The sequence below is a fragment of the Plectropomus leopardus genome, chromosome 5 (genome assembly GCF_008729295.1).
Source record: "Plectropomus leopardus isolate mb chromosome 5, YSFRI_Pleo_2.0, whole genome shotgun sequence".
Taxonomy (NCBI): domain Eukaryota; kingdom Metazoa; phylum Chordata; class Actinopteri; order Perciformes; family Serranidae; genus Plectropomus; species Plectropomus leopardus.
In genome coordinates, this window is record NC_056467.1 from 8,476,123 (window position 1) to 8,495,944 (window position 19,822).

Here is a 19,822-nt window from a genome sequence, read left to right on the forward strand (position 1 = left end):
GTTACAGTATAGCATGTTGAAGAAAATTCTACAATAGAATCTTTATAAACGGTCCAAAAAGTCAACATTTTAAACAACAAAAAAGTCATAATATACTATGTAGAAAAACACCATACTATAGCATGTTGAAAAAAAAAAAAAACAGTCGAAAATGTTAGTATTCCAACCAAGATGTTGAAAATGACATAGTATAGTATGTAAAAAACACTTAACTAAGGGATGTGTCTATTATTGACAGTTAAGAATTAACCTTTACATTCTTCTCTGAAATCAATGTCCTGTTAATGAAGTGTGCTACTTTGCTAGTAAAGCTCTCCTTCTGAACTGATGAGCTACATTAGCCCTGCTTATAATTCAGATTGCAGCTGCCCAGAGTGTATGTAGAGCACAGATGCAATCATATAAGTCCATGATTTAAAAAGAGTGTTGTCACCCTCCTGTGGTCAAAGTGCAGAACCGTGAGCCCTAAGACAACTCACTGCATAGACCCCTCATTACAACAACTGACAGAACAAAACACAAATAGAAAACTCCTGTATTAGAAGTTTTTTTTAATGTTTACTTCTGAGGCACAGTAACACCCAAAGAAAGAAAAGAAACACAAAAGGCAATCGATTTCTTGACCCTGTTGTGATCCCTGTAGCGTCCCTTCAATAAGCTTAGAGCTTATATTTTCACATTTAGCACCCACTTCAGTAACCTTACAGCAGTCAGTTTACACCAGCAACCAACATTTAGATGCATGTTGTCTGTCAACACTAAAATACCACAGAGGTTACTGCAATACAGAGGCTGCGTAGGGACGTGAAGTGACGTCCACTGTGACCAGTCTTTCTCTATTGTAATTATTAATCATCAGTCACGTTTTTTAAATGTAATGCTTGGTTGGCTGGAGCATCTCACACACTGGTTCACCATGTACAATAACATACTCAACATAGCACTGCACACAGGGTAAAAAATATATACCCAGCCAAAATACACACATTAAACCTTTCACATCTTTTAAAAAAAAAAAAACCCAAACACATTTACTTTAACCATAAAAGATAAATCTTCACCCCCAAACCATTTCCACCAGTTCCTCTGGTGCACTGGGAGCACAGCTCACATACATCAGTTGATATGATCAATACGATTACATGCACTGCTCAAAAGGAGGGCGGGGCTGGGGGGCATCTATCAAAATAATTATCTTACATACACCTTGTGAATATTTCACTTGGAGGAGAAGGCAGGACTTCTGTAAACAGCTTGTTCGTGTTTTTTTTTGTTTTGTTTGTTTTTCTCTTTAAATATAAATATTAACTCTAGTACTGTTATGAACAACAGCACAGTGGAGTGCTGACAGAAGGCAAGAGCATAATGAGCTGTTAGCGTTAAGACTCATGCTGCAATAAAGCCTCATTCAAATAAAATTCATCTGCTAAGAGAAGAATATCATACAGTGGTTAAAATCAAGAAACTGCTTTGGAAAATTAGCTTAAAATGTATAAAGAAACACGTTTAAAAAGAAGTAAGCATTGGTAACTCCTGGGGACCTCTCGGAAAGTTAGATGCAAGAGGAGGCGGCCACAGATTTGGTGAATTCCATTAATAAAAAGTGCGTGTAGTTCCATGTGATATACAGTATGTCTGACAAGCAAAAAGTATTTACAGAATGTACACAAAGCAACTGGGTGGTTGTTTTCGCCATCAGATACAGCAGTCTGTAAGGTAATCAGTAGGAGAGACGGGGAGACCAGACTTCACACTTACTGGAATAGGAATGATGTGAACACATAGAGCGGTGTCGTCTCCGCATCACTACAGCCGATTCACACAGTCTCCCAATCACTGGCTGATGCCTTGATTGGTGTAGTAGTCGTAACCATTGTCCACGTACAGCTCCTCAGCACTGCCGACTCCGTTCCCCACCTCTGGGGGCGCCAAAGGATAAAAAAAGTCAGTGTACTGCATAATAACATGCACTACCATCACTTCCAATACACATCCGTTGAGAAAATAGAAGATAAAGGAGTCATCGCAGGCAACACTGAATGAAAAGATGAATGAAAGAATGATGAGCCTCAAACAGCTGTCACTGATATGACTCACCTTTGACCCCCAGCACTAGAGGCTGTCTAGACAGACTGGGGCGTCTATTAGCTCCCCTACACTTGACGTTGTCTCCGGTGGGAGAGTAGTGGGGGAGGTTTGGTGCATGAAGGGGTGGATGGATGAAGGGGAGAGGGACATAGTATGCAGAGAGGTGGCAGGTAATGGATGCATGGATTAAAGGAGGAAGAAGTCATTGCTGGCGGAGGAGGTGGTAGCATGGACAGGAGGTGGTGCACATCACACAGGCTGCTACTGGGGTTGACCTTTAACAGGGAAGAAAGGAGGAAGACGAAGAGGAGGAGCAAGAACATTCATAGACACTCAGACAGATGCATGCTGGGGCGTGGTGACATGCTAGCTGGGCACCTCAAACTCAAAACCTTGATTCCTCATCTCTGACTTTTTGTAAATCAGCAAATTAAATTTAAAGTACAAAGAGAGGGATTTAAATCTGAGTTCAGAAGCCCAAACAATAGCACACTACAAAACATCCAGGAGTGACAGACACAAACACGTCTTCCTCATCTCAATGTGAGGGTCTTACCTGAGAAGATGAGTTTCTCCTTCATGACGTTGAGGTCTCTGCTGGACCTCCTGACTGCGGCGCTCAGCATGATCTGTTCAGGGTTGTAGCTGCGCATACCACTCATCCGGTACCTGTGGGATCACATGTTAGTCAGAGATCTTCAAGACAATAACATCAATAAATACTGCTGCCTCCCCTCTCAGAATGCAGTTCAGGGTCAAGTTTTGGTCAATAAAGGGATAACATTTACATTTTTAGAAGGATCTATGGAGTTAGTATACATGCCTAACTCTGTTCTTTATGAAACAGATCTATTCGATTTTAGATAGCTTAATGTGGCATTTTATTTTCCCTGGGCATTCCTCTATTGTTGATCCCTGGTACCACTTACTGATAAGGCATCCTGTAAGTATTTATATTATAACTAAAGGATTTGTTAACAGTTAATGAATTATTTCCTTATACTTAGTGGTTCAGTTGTATTCAGTTGAATTTTCCAAACCTGGAAATCCTTAAGTGTTTTTTATTAACTGCCTTATCTGTTAAATTTTACTAAATTACACATTATGCACTGAAAGGTCTAATGGTTACAACTTTATATAGGGGCCCTGATGGAAAATGTTACCAAATTATGTCATTTGTGATTACAATGTGTGCAAAAAGACAAAAAAAAAATCAACACAACTACAACAGAGCTATTTTTCTTTTCTTCCTGCACTCATCTATTAAAAATACCTTTTGAATTAATGATTGATAAAAAAAACATAATTAAATACAGAACATTTTGCTCTATCTCTGAGTTCATTTACTCAAAATTTGTTCACAGAAAAACAGTCCCTTTCCTGTAAGTGAAAACTGTATTCTTGTTTTAATAAAAACAGCCTTGGTTTCTATTAGCTGCAGTAGTCACAATGAACTGCGACTAATGCACTGCAGCTTTTAAACACAGAAATGCAAACAAGCATGCTTTTAGTCCTTCAGCATCGATACAAGCCAATCCTGAGGCACTTTCCCTGATGAATGCATATCCGTACTTCATTTTGGACGTTAAGTCATTTGGCTTAATAAGATGGATAATAAATTTTAAATCTCATTGGCGACTTAATTCTGTGGATATTTTGTGCTGTGTGGGTGGAAAGCGTTCATTTTATTTATCCCGCAAGGAGAAAGACCTGAGATGAGCTCCTCCCTTGAGGAAAGTGGCAGAAGTGCAGTACAACGACTCAGGTGAGACAGAGAGAAGTGAGAGAGAAATAGAAGGACAGTGGGAGTATGGTGGAGACAGAAATCCGATGGACTTGATGTCAAAACAAAAAGAGCGACAAAAGAAAGACAGAAAGAAAAGGAAAGATAGAGAGAGTGCAAAAGAATTCATCAAACAACAGAACGATGGATAAGACTGTGAAAGACAGAAAGACGGTGAAAGAAGAGAAGACTTTGGGTCAGAAGAGGTGACCCAGTTACCTGATCATGTGATAGCTGAGAGAAGATGCCAGAATGCAGCAGAGGAGGAGAAGAGCATGCACATCAGGCAGAGGAAAGAGGACGAGGAGAAGCGGAAGGACAAAAAAGGACAAAAGAAGGTGGGAGACAAGAGAGGTCAGTTTAGAAGCCAGCAGAAGCTACTGAAGAGCTCAGCTAAGCAGAGCAAACCCACAGTGGTCTGTTTCAAAAAAAGGAAAAAGAAAATACCACTGCTCTCCATCCCAGAGACAACATGAGGACAGGCCATCTGTCTCTGGAGTTGTCACATAAAACAAACAAAACCAATCTCTCAAACAGAAAGAGGAAATACTGCAGGAGTGTAAAGGGTTTAAACATTTTAGCCAACAGAAGATACATGCTCGTAGAAAGTACATCTTCTCTTTCGCCACACTGAAGTGCAAGAGGAGAAAACAGCAAATACATTCATCATAACAACTTATTAAATCACATAACACATAAATAATTACATTTAAAATAAAATAACATTTAAAAATATTTTTTTGTCCTTTCCAGCCTGTCATTTCAATATTATCACTAGCTAAATCATTTAAAAAGTGATCGAAACACAAGGGAACAGCACTCTCTGTATGTATGAGTTAGTGTTTTACTGATGTGTTCCATACAGACAGGTATACTGAGGTAATGTGTGTCACGTTGAGAGAGATTAAAGTTGCTTGTTAATTAGCACTAATGAGTGGTATGTACTTCACATGTGTGAAAAAGCACAACAGGAGAAAAACACACAAAAACAAAAAGATCAGTGTTAACTATCCTCATTATACACCGGCAGGAAAATGGAGAAACGTTAGCACTTCTGTAAGAACTCACTATAATGACTTGAATGTGGTTATATCATTGAGTGGCTGTACTTACTTCTGGAAAATGAATATTCCTATGACTATAGCAAAGGAGATGAGGTCCACAGACACCCACATCAGGCAGTATTCATCTGGTCTCTGGAAACACAAACGCATAAGTTTACAGCAGAATACATCACTGGGTGGCGCTATAAGTCAATAATACTATCTCTAATGTGAGCAGCAACATCCAAACTGTCTCATATTGTTCAATACTACTGCAAATAAACACACACTTTGCTCTCTTTTTAAATAAATCCATTTTAGAGAAAATGCATCTGAACTGTGAAATGCAGGAATTTTAAAACCCTTTTGGATGTGCACTCTTGTGAAGATGTATGAACACGATCCTCAACATTGTCATGTTCGGCAACAAGACGAAAACCTGCAAAAAACTATCTCTGAGGGTAAATTTTCCCTTCTACTGGCCTTAAAACATCAAATGGCAGATTTCATCTGACTTTTCAATCAACAGTTGACACTGCAGATGCCCAGGCAGCTTAAACTCTCCCTGAACCTCAGCAGGGGGCCAAGGTCACATCCACATGTTGTCACGCAGAGTTCCCGTATGGTGCGACAGAGTGGGAGACCAGGCTGGCACGCTACACAGGTGAGGTGCATGTATTGATACCAGAGAAGCACAGTGTGGGTGCTGCCCATGCTGAGGAGGTTTTAGTAGATGACTGAACTAGAAAAGCATGAGTCATGCACTACAGGATCCACTACACTGATGATGCTCTTTTTTGAACCGTGCTGGGACCTCGGATGAGTGTGGAAAAATAAGAGGATCGCATTCTCATTGCAGGAAATAAACAGACTTGATGAGCTGAGATGAAAGCGAGGCTCAATTGTTGGTATCTCCTGTTAAAATCTAGTAATGCAGAGGAGAGGCTGCTGATGGACAGTAGAAAGGTCGTCATCGAATAATGCACAGATTTCAACCTCTAACCAGTTCATGAAACACTTTTTACACTTGTTTTAAAAAACTTGTTAGCAAGCGAATCTTTTCTAGGCTGAGAGACAATGGCTGAACAGAGGAAAAATAAGACAGTCACACTGAGAAACTCAAACATTATCAGCAAAGACAGCAAGAAAAAGATATTTTTCAAACAACAGTGCTTGATTGCAAAGCGATACCTGAGATGTTTAGTGCAAAGAGGACGAAAATGCGAAATAGTATGTGATGAGTCCTTACCATGAGCCAGATGGGGTAAGGCACCTTTTTGAGGATATGTGAGGCCTCTGAGGAGACTGCAGACACCCCGCTGCACCAGAGTACCGAGAACAGCCAGGGCTCATTGATGGTGTACAGGGTGATGTTGATGTTGCTCTGGGAGAAGTTTCTGAAAGCAATCACACACATTCAGGCATGTCTCTGAATATATATGTATATATGTGTGTTAAGGTGCCAAACTGATAACGTTATCATGTCTGTGTTTGTGTTCCTACCTGATTTCCCATGTGCTGGCCTGGTTGTATCTGAGCAGCAGCCTACTGATGCCATACTGATGAAGGCTTTGAGGACTCCGTTTCTCCACTGAGGTCTGAATCAGAGCGGGTGCCAGCTGTCTCACCTGAGCTCTGTGTTCATCTGGAGTCCACATCACCTGAACACAGCAGAGAGGATAACAGTTACACTTGTCACAGTGAAACTTTGTGCAGTGTTGTCTGTATAACTGTACAGGTCGACTGGGCAGCCACGTCAACAGGAAGCCCCATCTGGCAAAAAATGTCCTTGAACAAGGCAATGTCTGTTACTTCTCATGTGTGTTATTACAGTGTGTCTGTAATAATAACTGCTAAAGTCAGTTGAACATGCGAATTAAGATAACGTTGTCAGTCGACTACCGCTCACAAACCAACTCGGCAGTGAAAGAAGTGCTAACATGCTGATTGAGTTGGTGTTTTTGTATTTTTCATTTTTTCATTTATACCAGAGTATATTTAGTTAAAACAGATCAGTGATAATGTTATGAACAGAAACAGACAAACCAGCTTTAAATTTTTTTTTAAAAATTCTTACTAGATAATTGCTGTGTCATGGAAGTAATTTATTGTCATTTGAAGGGTGGTTCATGTGCACTAATAAATATATGGAAAGTATCTAATAAATGTTTAGATAAATTTTAAAGTGTTAAATGTGAGCACAGAATTTGGTGGACATTATTGTATTAATTCACATTTTAACCAATTGTTTGCATAGGTGATGTTCAGAATACTTAATGTTGTGGAGAGGACTAAACAAGATTCAGACTGAGTATGTCTAAGCATTTGGTTTCTATGTACTTACCAGGCTCTGAGGAATGCCAGATTGCTGCACAGCCTGCAGTGTATCATTGATCCAGCTGTGGTAGCAGGGGTGCTCCGGAGGAGGCCTCCTCAGCCGGAAAGCCACTGTGCTGTTATGATAGGAAGCCAGCTTTAGAAGCTGCTCCAGGCTGCACACACTCTGGTTGGCAATCAGATCCTTCTCACGCTGAGACAGGGTGTGCACAGTCCAAAAGGGGTCATCCTGAAACACAGGCAGAGAACAGCCTGAGGATGAAGATCAAAGATGTGTTTAACAGGGCCATTATATCACTACTTTTACATTTTAAAATACAATTACACCATGGTAATAACATTTCTGCTACTAGAAATTCAATTGTGTTCAAAAAATGTACAAAAAAAATATATACATGTATTCATTATTCTTATAGTTACTTTGAATAAAAGCGCCCATCCATTTCATGCAGAGCAACTGGACAAAGCCATCAGCAAATAAAAATAATGGAATATTTTCCCCCATTTCCTTCACAACTTTTCTCACTTTGCAGAGCAGAAGTTCAGATGCCTCTTTTTTTAAGTCTTCCATGATGTGCTTCACTACTGACAAAATGACACTTAATCATTGAAATGACAGTTTTATTACACAGTCAGGACAGATTAGGACATGAGAAATCACAATTAATATGCACAGAAGTAGTTAGGCTTTTCATGGAATGCAGTCTCCAGCCTCAGCGTGCTCTCATGCAATATAGCCTGAGAGGGAGAAAATAATGCAGGATCAAACAAATACTGACATAGCTTCAGAGTAAAATAAATATATATTCAAACACATATACGTATGTGTTTGAGCATTCCTTTAGACACGGAAATAGACGGTGAGTGTATAGATTATAATAAATACAGAATATAGGAAACACATGCTGTAGCAGTTTCTGAGCGAGCAGACAAAAATAGAGAAGAATATTTGACAGGAGGGAATGTAGAAGGATTAAAGTGGAACACAGCAAAGTAGCACAGGGCACAAAAAAAGCAATGTATCTACATCACTGCATCTTGCCAAAAATTTACACGGATTCTGTTCCTTTCCTATTGGAATATAAAGATAAATTAATTTACATAATCTGCAGCTAATGGGTAAATGAGAACACAACAATGGAGCATTTCTAGACGGTGCAATATCATACGCAGGAAACAGTAATTGGGTACCAGAGCAGGCAGCATTTGTCATGGCTTGTTAGCCAGTGTGTTTTCATCCCGTTTGTCCCACTAAGTACTTCAAGTAGGTGGAAACAAACAATTATTTTGAAGCACTAGTTGACCTTGATCCGCTCTGCATACAGAAGAGTGTCTCTAAAGCATTAATGGATCTCAGTATTTAGATGAAAACAGAGGACCAGAGTACTCATGACTCATTGGGCTATTAAACTTTATCACATATCACAGTACCACATCACACTTTTACAAAAAGATGAAATGGCTACCTTGAGGAACCACTGCCCTGCGTTGAGCTGCTGCAGATCTGTCCAGTTGAAGAATGAAGCATCTTCCATTTGTCTGTCTGGGAAAACCTTCACTACGTCTGTGGTCCTCCGCAGGGTGTGGTCTTTCATCAGGAATGGCACTCCATCTACACTAATGGTCAGAAGGGGGTGTAGAGTTATACGATGCAGTTCACAATTTTTGTCAACATATTTTTTTTACCCCACTGACATCAAATACAGAGGTGACATTCCCAAACCACTGTCATTCTTTTTTTTTTTTTTTAATAATTGAATCAGAATTCAACCAGGATTCTGATTTAAAATTATCACTAAAGGTAACTTTATGTATAGCTTGTGACAGAGGAATCAAAGTGCTCATAGTTACATTAGTTACAAGACAAGAGCAAAAGAGACTGGAGATGGCAAGAGGCTAAACTCTTAAAAACACATCAAACAAAAGCAAAAGAAAAAGTGACAGAGTTTGTCCTAATTATGAGGGGGGTTGGGTGTTTGAAAAAGTGGCTGCTCAACATTTGAATACCAAATGAATGTACTTTTTTGTTAACCAGAAAAAAAAAAGGCAAAACCAAAACTAAAGAAAACGCCTACACATTACTCAATATTTGCTATTCAAATACTTTGCTGAATAATAACTCCTTTCCTATGTGTGTGTGTGTTATGTGGATGTGTGTGGACGTGAACGGATAACTCCTAAAAATATCTTAATACAAAGTTTATCAGAAAAAAAAACACTGAATGATAAACTGATGAAAACTGAAATAAGGAATGCATAAACAATATTTTGTCATGCTGTGGGCGTTTGTGTGATCTGAAGCAGGAGTGGAGCGTCATTGTCGCTCTGGCTGTCATCAAGTCTAATTACTCTGCACAGTCAGGAGCTCATCTGTCAGCAGGCTGCACCAATCACACACCCTTTCTCCTCTCTTCAACAGCGCGCGCACACACACACACACACACACACACACACACACAAACAGACACATGCACACACACAGCTTACATAATTGCTACTGAAGCAAAATAGTCTGCAACTAATTAATGTGCAAGAGTAATTTAAATCACCTTTAAACACACTTCTCTAGAAAATAATGCTCCAACCCACAAAAAAACCCTCTCCCAGAAAAGCAACACTCCCCCACCTCTACACAATCACTCATCCTCCATCCCTGCACATGCATGAGTGGACTTGCTCACCCACTATCCATCATACACCATGGCCATACCGTCTCAACCCTCCAACCTCCCCCCACTTCTTCTTCTCTTCCTCCGAGTGTGTTCTCTCTGAACGCAGCCTGTCACCTCCCATTATGTTGGTGAGGCTATGCTTCTATCCATTGCCTGCTGATAGACTGATCTGTTGCTGCTTCTCTGTAGCCTGTTCAATGTTGCAGCCCTTTGACTGTTGTGTTCCAAGTATCAAATTTTATTGTTATTTCGTTGTGTTTTTTTACATTGAAAGAGTATTATCCTTTGCCTATTTCTTTTTGACAACAGTCATCTGTTAAGACTGCATAATAATAAATTCACAATATATCCTTGCCTAACATTTTGAGTAGAGTAACAAAAGCAACGCATTGTGCTTTGATTGGTAATACCGGGCCCTGTGTGAGCTTTTTCCGAGGACGGGTATTAAGATGTTTTCGGTGAACAACTGTTTTCATAAAGTATGAAAGAAAATCAAACAGCTGAGAAGAAAAAAGCCAGAGACTAAATGACCCTTGGATTTGACTTTGTCATCCTGCTGTATTGATTGTGTGTGTTTGTGTGTGTGTGTGTGTGTGTGTACCTGATAGCCACGTCAGCCTCCAACCCAGTGACGTTCATCTGCAGAGCTCGTTGGAAGGACCACAGTGTGTTCTCTGGAGCAAGCTGGAAACACACAAACACACACAGTCATTACATGTAGTCCTGTAATAATGATGTCATATGTGACTTTACAGGAAGCCCTACAAAACAGACAAGACGTTAATTCATAATAATCTATTATGTAGGTTATGTTACAATGTCAAAAACATTAGTGTAGTGTATCACATACACACATAAATATATATGAAAAAGTACTCCTGAGCGATGAGGAATGTTGTGAAATGAAATGGACAGGGTTACAGATTGCTCTTCAGCTCTTCAAGCCAAAGTTATGAATAATAATAGTTGAGAGGTCAAACATCACTTTCAAGAAAAGCATCCTCCTATGAGACCTATGAGTAAAGCTTATGACTGAGAAACACAGGATAGGAAAGATGCAGTAATCAATACAGAGTCCTTCTGGGAAACACAGTTGAGTCATGTGACTGAATTTCTCACAGCCTCGCAGAGCCACTCCTAATTTTAGATTCCACCGTTAGGATCGATCGCATTAGACAAATACCACAGAAAGCAGGGTGTGTATTGGGTCGTGTGAGTAACTGTTATGAATAACCAGAAATCCTCCTTCATTATCCTTTCAAGTATTGCCTAATACTGAGTCAGATATTGTGCCAAGTACATAAATCGTTCTTCAGGTAACATTTAGAAGCAATAACATTACTCCAAACGCATAAATCAAACTTTGAAAAATGTGCTTTGGTGTGCATAAACCTGATTTTAACACGGCATACTTAACAAACAGGCTCTAACAGGCTTTTTAACCATGTAGTAGAGCTGACAATCGGATCTGTGAGAGATGGTGTAACAGAAATCTGAATGAGAAAGCAGTGAATTTGATCATAAGCAGTCTCCAATCGATTCAGAACAAGCTGACAAGTCTGTCTTTGTCAGGCAGAACTACACAAAATCCATCAGAAAATCTATCCCGGTCATGTATCAGGCAGTGAGAGCTTGGTCCCTCACTGTGCTGTGATTGTGGACTATTTTCAGTTGTGCGACCAAAGGGTCATTAATAGACTAGAATAGCTTTGGGAAGTGCAGGAGAAGAAAAATGTATAAAAAAAAAACAAGAGGAACATTTATCTGCAAGGGCAGCACAGTTTTTCCTCCTCCTCTTAATCAGAATCAAGTGGACACTGACACTCTGGATTAACGGCTTCATATCCTGAGTGGCTCAGCATCATTTACATTGCTGATGTTAGTGGTTTGGCCATCTGTGAAGCCAGTATCAGGTAGCTAAATTTGTATGGCAGTGTGAAAGCATGTTTGATACAATTTCTTTTAAGTGGCCCGTTTTCATATCACCACATTCAGATTGGACGACAGCGGTCAGCTGACTCACCATTGGTGCTCCCTGGTGGCCGATGACATCAGGGCGTTGTTTGAGGCTGGAGGGGTCCATGATGCAGGGGGAGGTGATGTACAGGGGCACAATGTAGAGTCCTAGCAACACACTGAGATACAGCAGCACAACCACCACCTGAAACACTGGGAGATAACAGATGATGACAGAGTTGCAGAGGTTGAACAGTCTGGGCGATGCACTTATTTACATTTTTGTCAAAAATTGGATTTTAAAATTATTACAGCTCTCATGTGTGTACCGTAAAAATTCAGTTTCAACATTGAGTTTTATTCATGATGGCCAATATTGGGACTAAGTACAGTAACTTTGGCTTGGTTTGAGTTTAACATAAGGAAATTGCAGGTCATGCAGGTTTTTAAAGTTTAAGACTTTTGGTTAACAGATTTGTTTCTTCTGGCTTGATCAATAGCTATTATTGTATATCATCTACATAACAATGGAGGTTTACAGGGTGATTTCCAATAATGCTGCCTAAGGGAGGCACATATAATGTGAATGGAAGTGATCCAAGAACAGAACCTTGTGAAAATCCTTAACAAACTTTAGTCGACATGAAGTATTCAAATGAAGCTACATCCAGCAGTCAGTTACCTTAGCTTAGCATAAAGACTAGAAAAGTATGAAACAGTTAGCCTAGTTCAGTCAAAAGAACAAAATCAGCTTTAAAGCTCACTAATTATCATCTCATATCCTGTTTTCTTGATGTGTACAAAAAAAGGTAATCAAAAAGAATATGCATACAAAACTACTTCTTACAAGCTAATTTAATTTTCAGACATTTTTAAATTGGCTTTTATAAAACAACTGCCATGCTGATAGTGATGGTATTTTTGCCCTTATTACATGGTTAGCTGCTTCACCTGGCTGACCAGTTACAATGCAGCTCATTATCCAAGCTAGTTTCTCTCTTTTAGTAAACAATCTAATAAATAAACTAATACGAACAACATCACTGACTTTCAGGAGAAAATGGTGATTTGAAATAAGTTGTGTCTTGATTTGAAACAAAGATAATTTTGGGGGGGCGATCTATGAGTCTCAGTTTTCAAATATATGTGATGTAAGTAGTTGGTGTTAATATGGGTAATGTTCAGTACCGTTAGCTTTACACAGCAGCCAGCAACATTAACATTAGCGGCCAAGCAGATACACTTTCCCCTGCATCCGCCTCAGTGTAAGTGAGCAATGAAGGCTGCGAGTGTGGGCCCACACACACACTTAAATGCACACACACAGGGGAATGTATTTGTTTCAAGGTCAGCTCAGGGGTGAGGTTGAGTAGAAAACTCTTGTTACACAGGACACTCACAGCCTTCATCCACACACATACACACCGACACACACACCCTTGCATCCTCTATGGTATTCAGAGTCCACTCTGCATTACAGCAGAAGCGCTTAAGTGGACCTAGACCTTTCCACCTCATCAAGTCTCTCCAAAAGCAAAACCTAAAACAAACCACCTTGTCCAATTCCAGGAAGGTCATAAAAAAGACAGTTATGCAACTCACTGAAAATAAAATCCTCACAGCTAAATGCATCTTCAGATTGATTCAAGGGGTTCAGAAAAAAAACACATAACTTGCATGACTGACTGCCTGCATTTATGTAATCAATATTTCTATCTGGCTGTAATTTCCTCAGAAGGCAGTAAAATTGGTGCATAAATAACACTTACTTTCAAGTCCATTCTACAGACACCAATAGCAGCGAGATTTAGAATACACATTAAGAGCTGCCTTTTCACAGAAAGATCCCTGTCCTCAAGGAGAAAACAATCCAAGGTGTCCTGGCTGGAAAACATCACATGAGCCCTGAGGAATGTTCGTTATCTCCGACACCCTGGGTGGAGGTCCTGGCCTCTGTCTACACAGTGTTAATCATTCACCACTCTTCCCGTGCGTGTATGTGTGCTGCCGATGCTTACCGCAGGTAAGAATAGCTTATATTCTGTGTTGCAGAAGTAGGTGTACCTGTTTTTTCTGCGCGAGCAACCTGTCCAGCCACAATCCAAGACAGCGCTGTGACAGCAGCAAGGGCACCTATGTGCAGGAAGGGACCTGTGGCCTGGACAGAGATGTGAAGCACAGTGGAGAGGATGAGGGTTGGACAGACAGAGAGAAAGAGCACAAATTGAAACGAAGACAAAGGGAAAAAAGGTACAAGAAAAAAAAAGTCAGGGCTTAAGAATGATGACAGTGAGCCAAAAGAGAAGAGAAACAAAGACAAAGACAGAGAGGTGTGCAATAACAGACATTATCTGGGGTTAAAACAATGGTAACACCATTCAGAGATAAAAGCTGTAATTTGTGAAGGCATTCAGATTCAGATTTACCTTACTTTTGCATCTTATCATATCAAAAATACAAAAAGTGCAAAATTCTTGGGTCTTGTCCCACACAATACAATGCTATTGTGGATACAATATAAAGTGCGCAGTATAAAGTGCATTACTGAGGTGTGTTAAAGTGCACCATAATTACACTAAAAGCAATATTAGAATAAATAATGTCCCATAAAATATTAAAATGAATAATTAACATAAGAACTATACTAAAACCTAAATCACAAGACTTCACAATCATAATAACAGAATCTAAAAATATGCCACTAAGCTTTTGGTGCCATTTAACTGATAGAGTCACTGTTAGGAGGAGTGCAGAAGTCTAAACTGCTTGGTGGAAGAAGGAGTCACAGAGCCTGCTGGTTCTGGCTCTGAGGCTGTAGTATCACCTACCCGATGGCTTCAGTTGGAAGAGGCCATTACTAGGGTGACTAGGGTCCCGGATGACTCTACGGGCCTTGTTAATGCACCAATTTTCGTAGATGGCTGTATGCAGGGGAGCTCACATCTCAGTTTGAATGGCACCAGTTTCAGTGGAATTGTGCGTCCACTTCAATCACACATTCATGGTGGTGCAATAATCTCACAGAGACACACTAATTATAGGCTTCTCACAACTCCTTGGCTATCGTTTAGCTGTGAACTTTTAGAAGGATAAATGCGGCTTGAAGGTTGTGTTACTTTCCATATGGCAATGTAAAATATGGAATTTGAATTACAAACATAATTCATGACATGTTTGTACATTATACACAGTGTATGGTTTTTGTAAGAGAAGAAAAACTTATATACAATGCATTTGGAGAAATAAACATGATGGCGCATTTGAGGGTAGGATTGACTCTTATAGATAATGGTCTATGAATATTAGAAAGATAAAAATAGGGGTGTAATGATATATTGAGGTTATGTAGGTATGGCAGACTGCCTACACCCAGTGTATCACAACACTCAGTTTAGTTCTCCGTCTTCATATATGAAGCTGTCAAAGCAGCCTGGGGGTTTTACTGTGTTTCAGTGTGTGCTGACCTGCAGTGAGATGGGGACGACATCCCACTCTTGCCCCCATGTTTGATTGACAGATATCACCCCAACAATGGTGGTGAGTAGAGCAGCAGTCACTCCTATCTGTGTGGGAAGAGATGAAAGAGATACCGAAAATCAGAGAGGCTGTCACTTTGGACTGCTGGCACACAAACACACACACTCACACCAGAATAACCCCAAATAGCCCTTTCACACCCCACACAGTGTGGTCCTTGTATTTGGTTTGATGATAGCATATTAGACCAGGTCATTTACTGGGCTTTCGCAACCCTGCAGGGACAACATGATCCCATCTGTAAGTTCAGGACAAGTTCAGCTGATCAGCAATGAATGAGCACACATGTGGGCATCAAGCCAGCAGATTAGTGTATAAAAACCCTCACCATGTACACACAGACACACACCAAGCACACACAGACACAGACATCACATTACCTTATGGAGCCAGTGCAAATTTAACTGTTGCCCAAGTGCAATGTGGCAAAGTGCTAAAACCTGAAAAGAGAAACACACACAGAAAAGTCCAACTTTCAAAAACAAGTCTGCTGCTTAACAGTCAACTTGCTCAGCATAACCACATGACGGCTTACTATGTGGCAACACATGGAAACAATTCAAAAGCTGCTAAATCACTACCAAGCATCATGATGGACACAACATGTTTAAGTCTCAATATTAAATATTAGATATAAGACTGACCATTAAAAATGCAATGTAGGTAAAGCCAGCAGCAGTGGTGGCCAGGATGGGAACAGTGCCATCACTCCACTCCCCAGAGCGGTTGTAGAGGAACCTGCAGTAACAAGAGATTGAACAACACGTCTCATACTTACAGTTCATCTGCATTTCATCACTATCAACAGGTATGAAGGCTTGGGACACCTTAGTGTTTGTGTATGAGTGTGCCCTTTTGAATTAGATTTTAGAATCTTTTTTTTTGGCCACTTTCACTACCTTTAAACCAACCATGCCTTATAAAGCTAGGTTAGAGCTTGTAGGCGTGTCCCCAGCATGAGTTTGTGCATGACACAATTATGCCACGAAGGCTCTATAAGTTGATGTGGCGCTTGGTTGTGCAAAAAAGTTTTGTAACTAGGCACCCACTGCACATGCTGTGCTTATCACTTCAACAAGGACGCCTTCAAAGGAGGACTAGCCGAGCTAAAAAAAACTTTTTTAACATAAAGACCTCTGTAAATGTTGTAGCTTGTGCACGATCTACAGAAACCTGCGCCACAGTGTCTCATGATGCTAGAATAAACAAAGCTTGAGTTGACTCATAATAATGTAAAGAATGACACCATCATATTGACAATTACAGCCTGAGGTTATTTGCAGCCTTCTTTCCCAAATAGATAGCGGGGTTAACAGTAATGTGAGTTCATGAGGCCTATAGCATTAAAGGAGAGTTGAAAAACAAGCACAAAAACAAAATTAAAGCCTTGTGGGTGATTTAAAAACTAGACTGTTGCAGTCTCAAAAGATCTTTGACTTGCATTCAGATACCAATCAGGTACCCTCAAGCTTAATGCTTTATTGTTGCAATAAAGCTAACAGAGACACAACAAAGATAGCAGCCTCAGTAACCGCAGAAACTATTGTTGGGCAGCAGGGAGAATTCAGACCAAAAAGATTATGTGATTGTTTTATTAATGGATGGGTGGCAAATTGCTGTGTGCTGGTTTCTGTCTTATGGGGTGCTTCTGGAGGGAAACAAGTGCAGGCTGGTTATCTTTGCTGTTGCCTTTACTGCCTGTCATATATTTCTTTTATGGATAGATGAAGACAGACATTGTTGCTCTTACACATACACACATATAAAAATACACATCCATGTCAACCTTAACTGAAATGCTCAAAATAGTAACATTTTGTTTACATCTGCAGAGCAAATACAAAGTGCGCACATGTGCGTTTTAATATGACAGCTAGACCACACAACACTAATTACTTTCAAAGCCTTATCGTTAATTCTAGTGGCATAGAGCCACAGCAGGGTCACTTAGTGCTGATGCTACCAGCCCTTTGTGAATAAATTTATACTGCAGATGGACTGGGACACTCCCTGCTGCTAAATCACTAGAGCACATAAGGGCAGGGATGTCATCTTGGTGATTATCTGTGGAAACCAAAAAGGAAGGAAGGAAAAAGCAGCACACTTCCTATTAAACAGGAATGGCAAATTTTTGTCTACCATAACTGACATCCAGAGATAAATAAACACTGGTGAGATTGCTGATAAAAGTGGGTCAGAGTGGGGAATATACACAGAGCAAAACATGTTGGGGAAAGGGCTATGAGGAAAAAAGGGACAAATGAGAGGAGGAAAAGGTGGCTGGGATGTCATAGAAAAACTATATTGGGAAACGACTATGAGAAGAGATAATGGGCGGCCACGGACGATAATAAGAGGAAAAGGTGACATTGCGAAGGTTACTGAGAGCAGGTAGAGCGGGGGATGGGAAAGGTAGTTGGAGAGAAAGACTCGGGTGTGTGAGATTATGGGAAACAGCAGTACTACAGCATGTATAAGAACATACAGAACATAAAACTACACTCAAAATCAAATTTACCTACTAAATGAATGTTAATTGACTGTCATTAAAAAGAATGTGTGCTGTTTGATCTACATCCTGAAGGATTCAATTTTTTTTGCCCAGCAATACATAATCTTAATGTTCTGAAGGGTGTTTGATTAATTATTTCTGTTAGTATTTTCACCTTGAGGTCATGAAGTCAAGTATGTATTTTGAATTTCAGCAGCAGTTTTTGCATGAAATCATGGGATTGCTTGCCCGTAAAGGAAAACTGCGTGTGGTTTTTGCATAAAAACATGCAACTGAAAACAGATGAATTCTGCTTACAAACTAGCAATAAGTCTTATTTTGGTAGATTATAATGTTTTCAGTGACATAAACTTGTGGTCACATTAAAATGTCACAGGGCTGAGTCATTTGCAGTGTAGGAAATGCTGGGCGAGCCATCTCTGTTATGTAATGGTGTAATCTGCAGGGGGGAGGAGGGGGTGGTCTCTGCTCAGATTAAGGCAGAGGACAGACTGAATTGACGATTAGGAAATCAACATACCAGCACACATGGACAGAATTTGTTTACAGCTAAAACAATACGTTCACAGGCTACAGTTTGACCCTACAAACTCACAGGAAGACACAGTTAGGCTATACTTACCAGTTGAACTCATTGTAGTCATTATGTGCCTCCCACCAGAAGTAGAACCAGACGAGCAGCAGACAGAAGGTAAAGAGGAGGATGAGGGACCACAGCAGCTCCCACTGCACACACAGACACATAAAAACATTTCTGTCGATCCACTTTGTTCAATTAGAACCAACCAATGAAAAATGACTTAAGTCCATATAGTGGAGAGTTGTTTTGAATGCTGCCAAAACAAAGGAAAGATATATAATTAATAAATTATACTGTAGCACAAAGCTGTTATGATGAATTTCTTTGGGGCGATTATCTATTGCTTATCAGGTCGATAACTTTAACTTTTCCAGAAGGTCTTCACAGAGCGGCAGAGCTCATTAGAAGTTAACTCTCAACAAACTTACTTTCGTGGAGCACATGGTGTCAACCTCACTGCTGACCTCCGCAGATAGTATTCCCTTTTACACTTTGCTCATCATCAACAAATGACTTTTAATAACTTCATAAGCAAGCAGACTAATTACTGTCCTCACCTGCCATGCACTTCTGTACTATGGCAAATATTAAATTAGCTACATCTTCAGATACAGACAGAAACACACCTCTAGACCATTCTCAGGAGGCAATGTCCAAGCAGGCATGTTCATCTCTGTCTCTCTCAGCGTACTTTAAACTCAGCTACATTTTTCCTTTTACTCAGGCAAGAACCTTATGATCTCTTTATACAGCACAGAAAATTGCTCTTGGTTAAAAAAAACTTAGTGCACCCAGGGAACTGAGCAGTAGCAGTGTTCACTGACAATTGATGCTGATTAAGTGACACACACACAGTGTTGAAAGACAGAAAATTTCTAAAGCTTAACAAGACTTTGAATCATCCGACACCAGTGAACACATAAAGCGACAGGGTGTGAGAACACCACAAAAACATTTTAATCACATTGTTAGATATTAGTTAGGCTCGCTCAGTGACTTGAATTCTATGTAATCTGGACAAACTGCATATTTCCTTAAAAAAAAATTTTAAAAAATCAGTTTTTTATCTAGGGAAAAAAAGTCATATCACAACAAAAGGTCAACTGTGGTAATTATAGATGTCATGTGTCTAATGTATCAAGTCCTTAGGAAGGCTAAGACTTATGGCCCAATACATGCAAACATTTGCACTGACAGTAAACATTAATTCATTAATTTTTATTAATTGTAGCAAAAATGTCTTTACTGGTTCCAGCCCCTCAAGTTTTAAGATTCGCTAGTGTTTTCTGTTCTACATCACTGTAGATTAAGTAT

The 19,822-nt window shown here is 39.9% G+C and overlaps 1 protein-coding gene across 3 annotated transcripts in view; it reads right to left on the bottom strand.

Annotated features, from left to right (window-relative positions):
- Nucleotides 1–222: 222 nt before the first annotated feature.
- gdpd5b (glycerophosphodiester phosphodiesterase domain containing 5b) overlaps nucleotides 223–19,822 on the bottom strand; it is a 47,006-nt gene continuing 27,406 nt past the window's right edge. Inside the window, exons 3-18 of one of the 3 annotated variants that reach the window (XR_006105843.1) lie at nucleotides 18,551–18,654; nucleotides 16,061–16,154; nucleotides 15,797–15,856; nucleotides 15,344–15,442; nucleotides 13,944–14,037; nucleotides 11,947–12,092; nucleotides 10,525–10,607; nucleotides 8,718–8,868; nucleotides 7,259–7,480; nucleotides 6,418–6,575; nucleotides 6,164–6,311; nucleotides 4,985–5,067; nucleotides 4,091–4,105; nucleotides 2,645–2,757; nucleotides 2,098–2,363; nucleotides 1,829–1,919 (exon numbers count right to left, since the gene is read on the bottom strand). Coding sequence is in view for 2 of the 3 variants with exons in the window: in XM_042486619.1 (XP_042342553.1) it covers nucleotides 1,834–1,919; nucleotides 2,645–2,757; nucleotides 4,091–4,105; nucleotides 4,985–5,067; nucleotides 6,164–6,311; nucleotides 6,418–6,575; nucleotides 7,259–7,480; nucleotides 8,718–8,868; nucleotides 10,525–10,607; nucleotides 11,947–12,092; nucleotides 13,944–14,037; nucleotides 15,344–15,442; nucleotides 15,797–15,856; nucleotides 16,061–16,154; nucleotides 18,551–18,654 (1,656 nt within the window). In the remaining variant the exon portion in view is untranslated. Of the gene's footprint in view, nucleotides 1,920–2,097; nucleotides 2,364–2,644; nucleotides 2,758–4,090; nucleotides 4,106–4,984; nucleotides 5,068–6,163; nucleotides 6,312–6,417; nucleotides 6,576–7,258; nucleotides 7,481–8,717; nucleotides 8,869–10,524; nucleotides 10,608–11,946; nucleotides 12,093–13,943; nucleotides 14,038–15,343; nucleotides 15,443–15,796; nucleotides 15,857–16,060; nucleotides 16,155–18,550; nucleotides 18,655–19,822 lie in introns of all 3 variants that reach the window. The other 2 variants (XM_042486619.1, XM_042486620.1) reach the window with 2 other exon arrangements.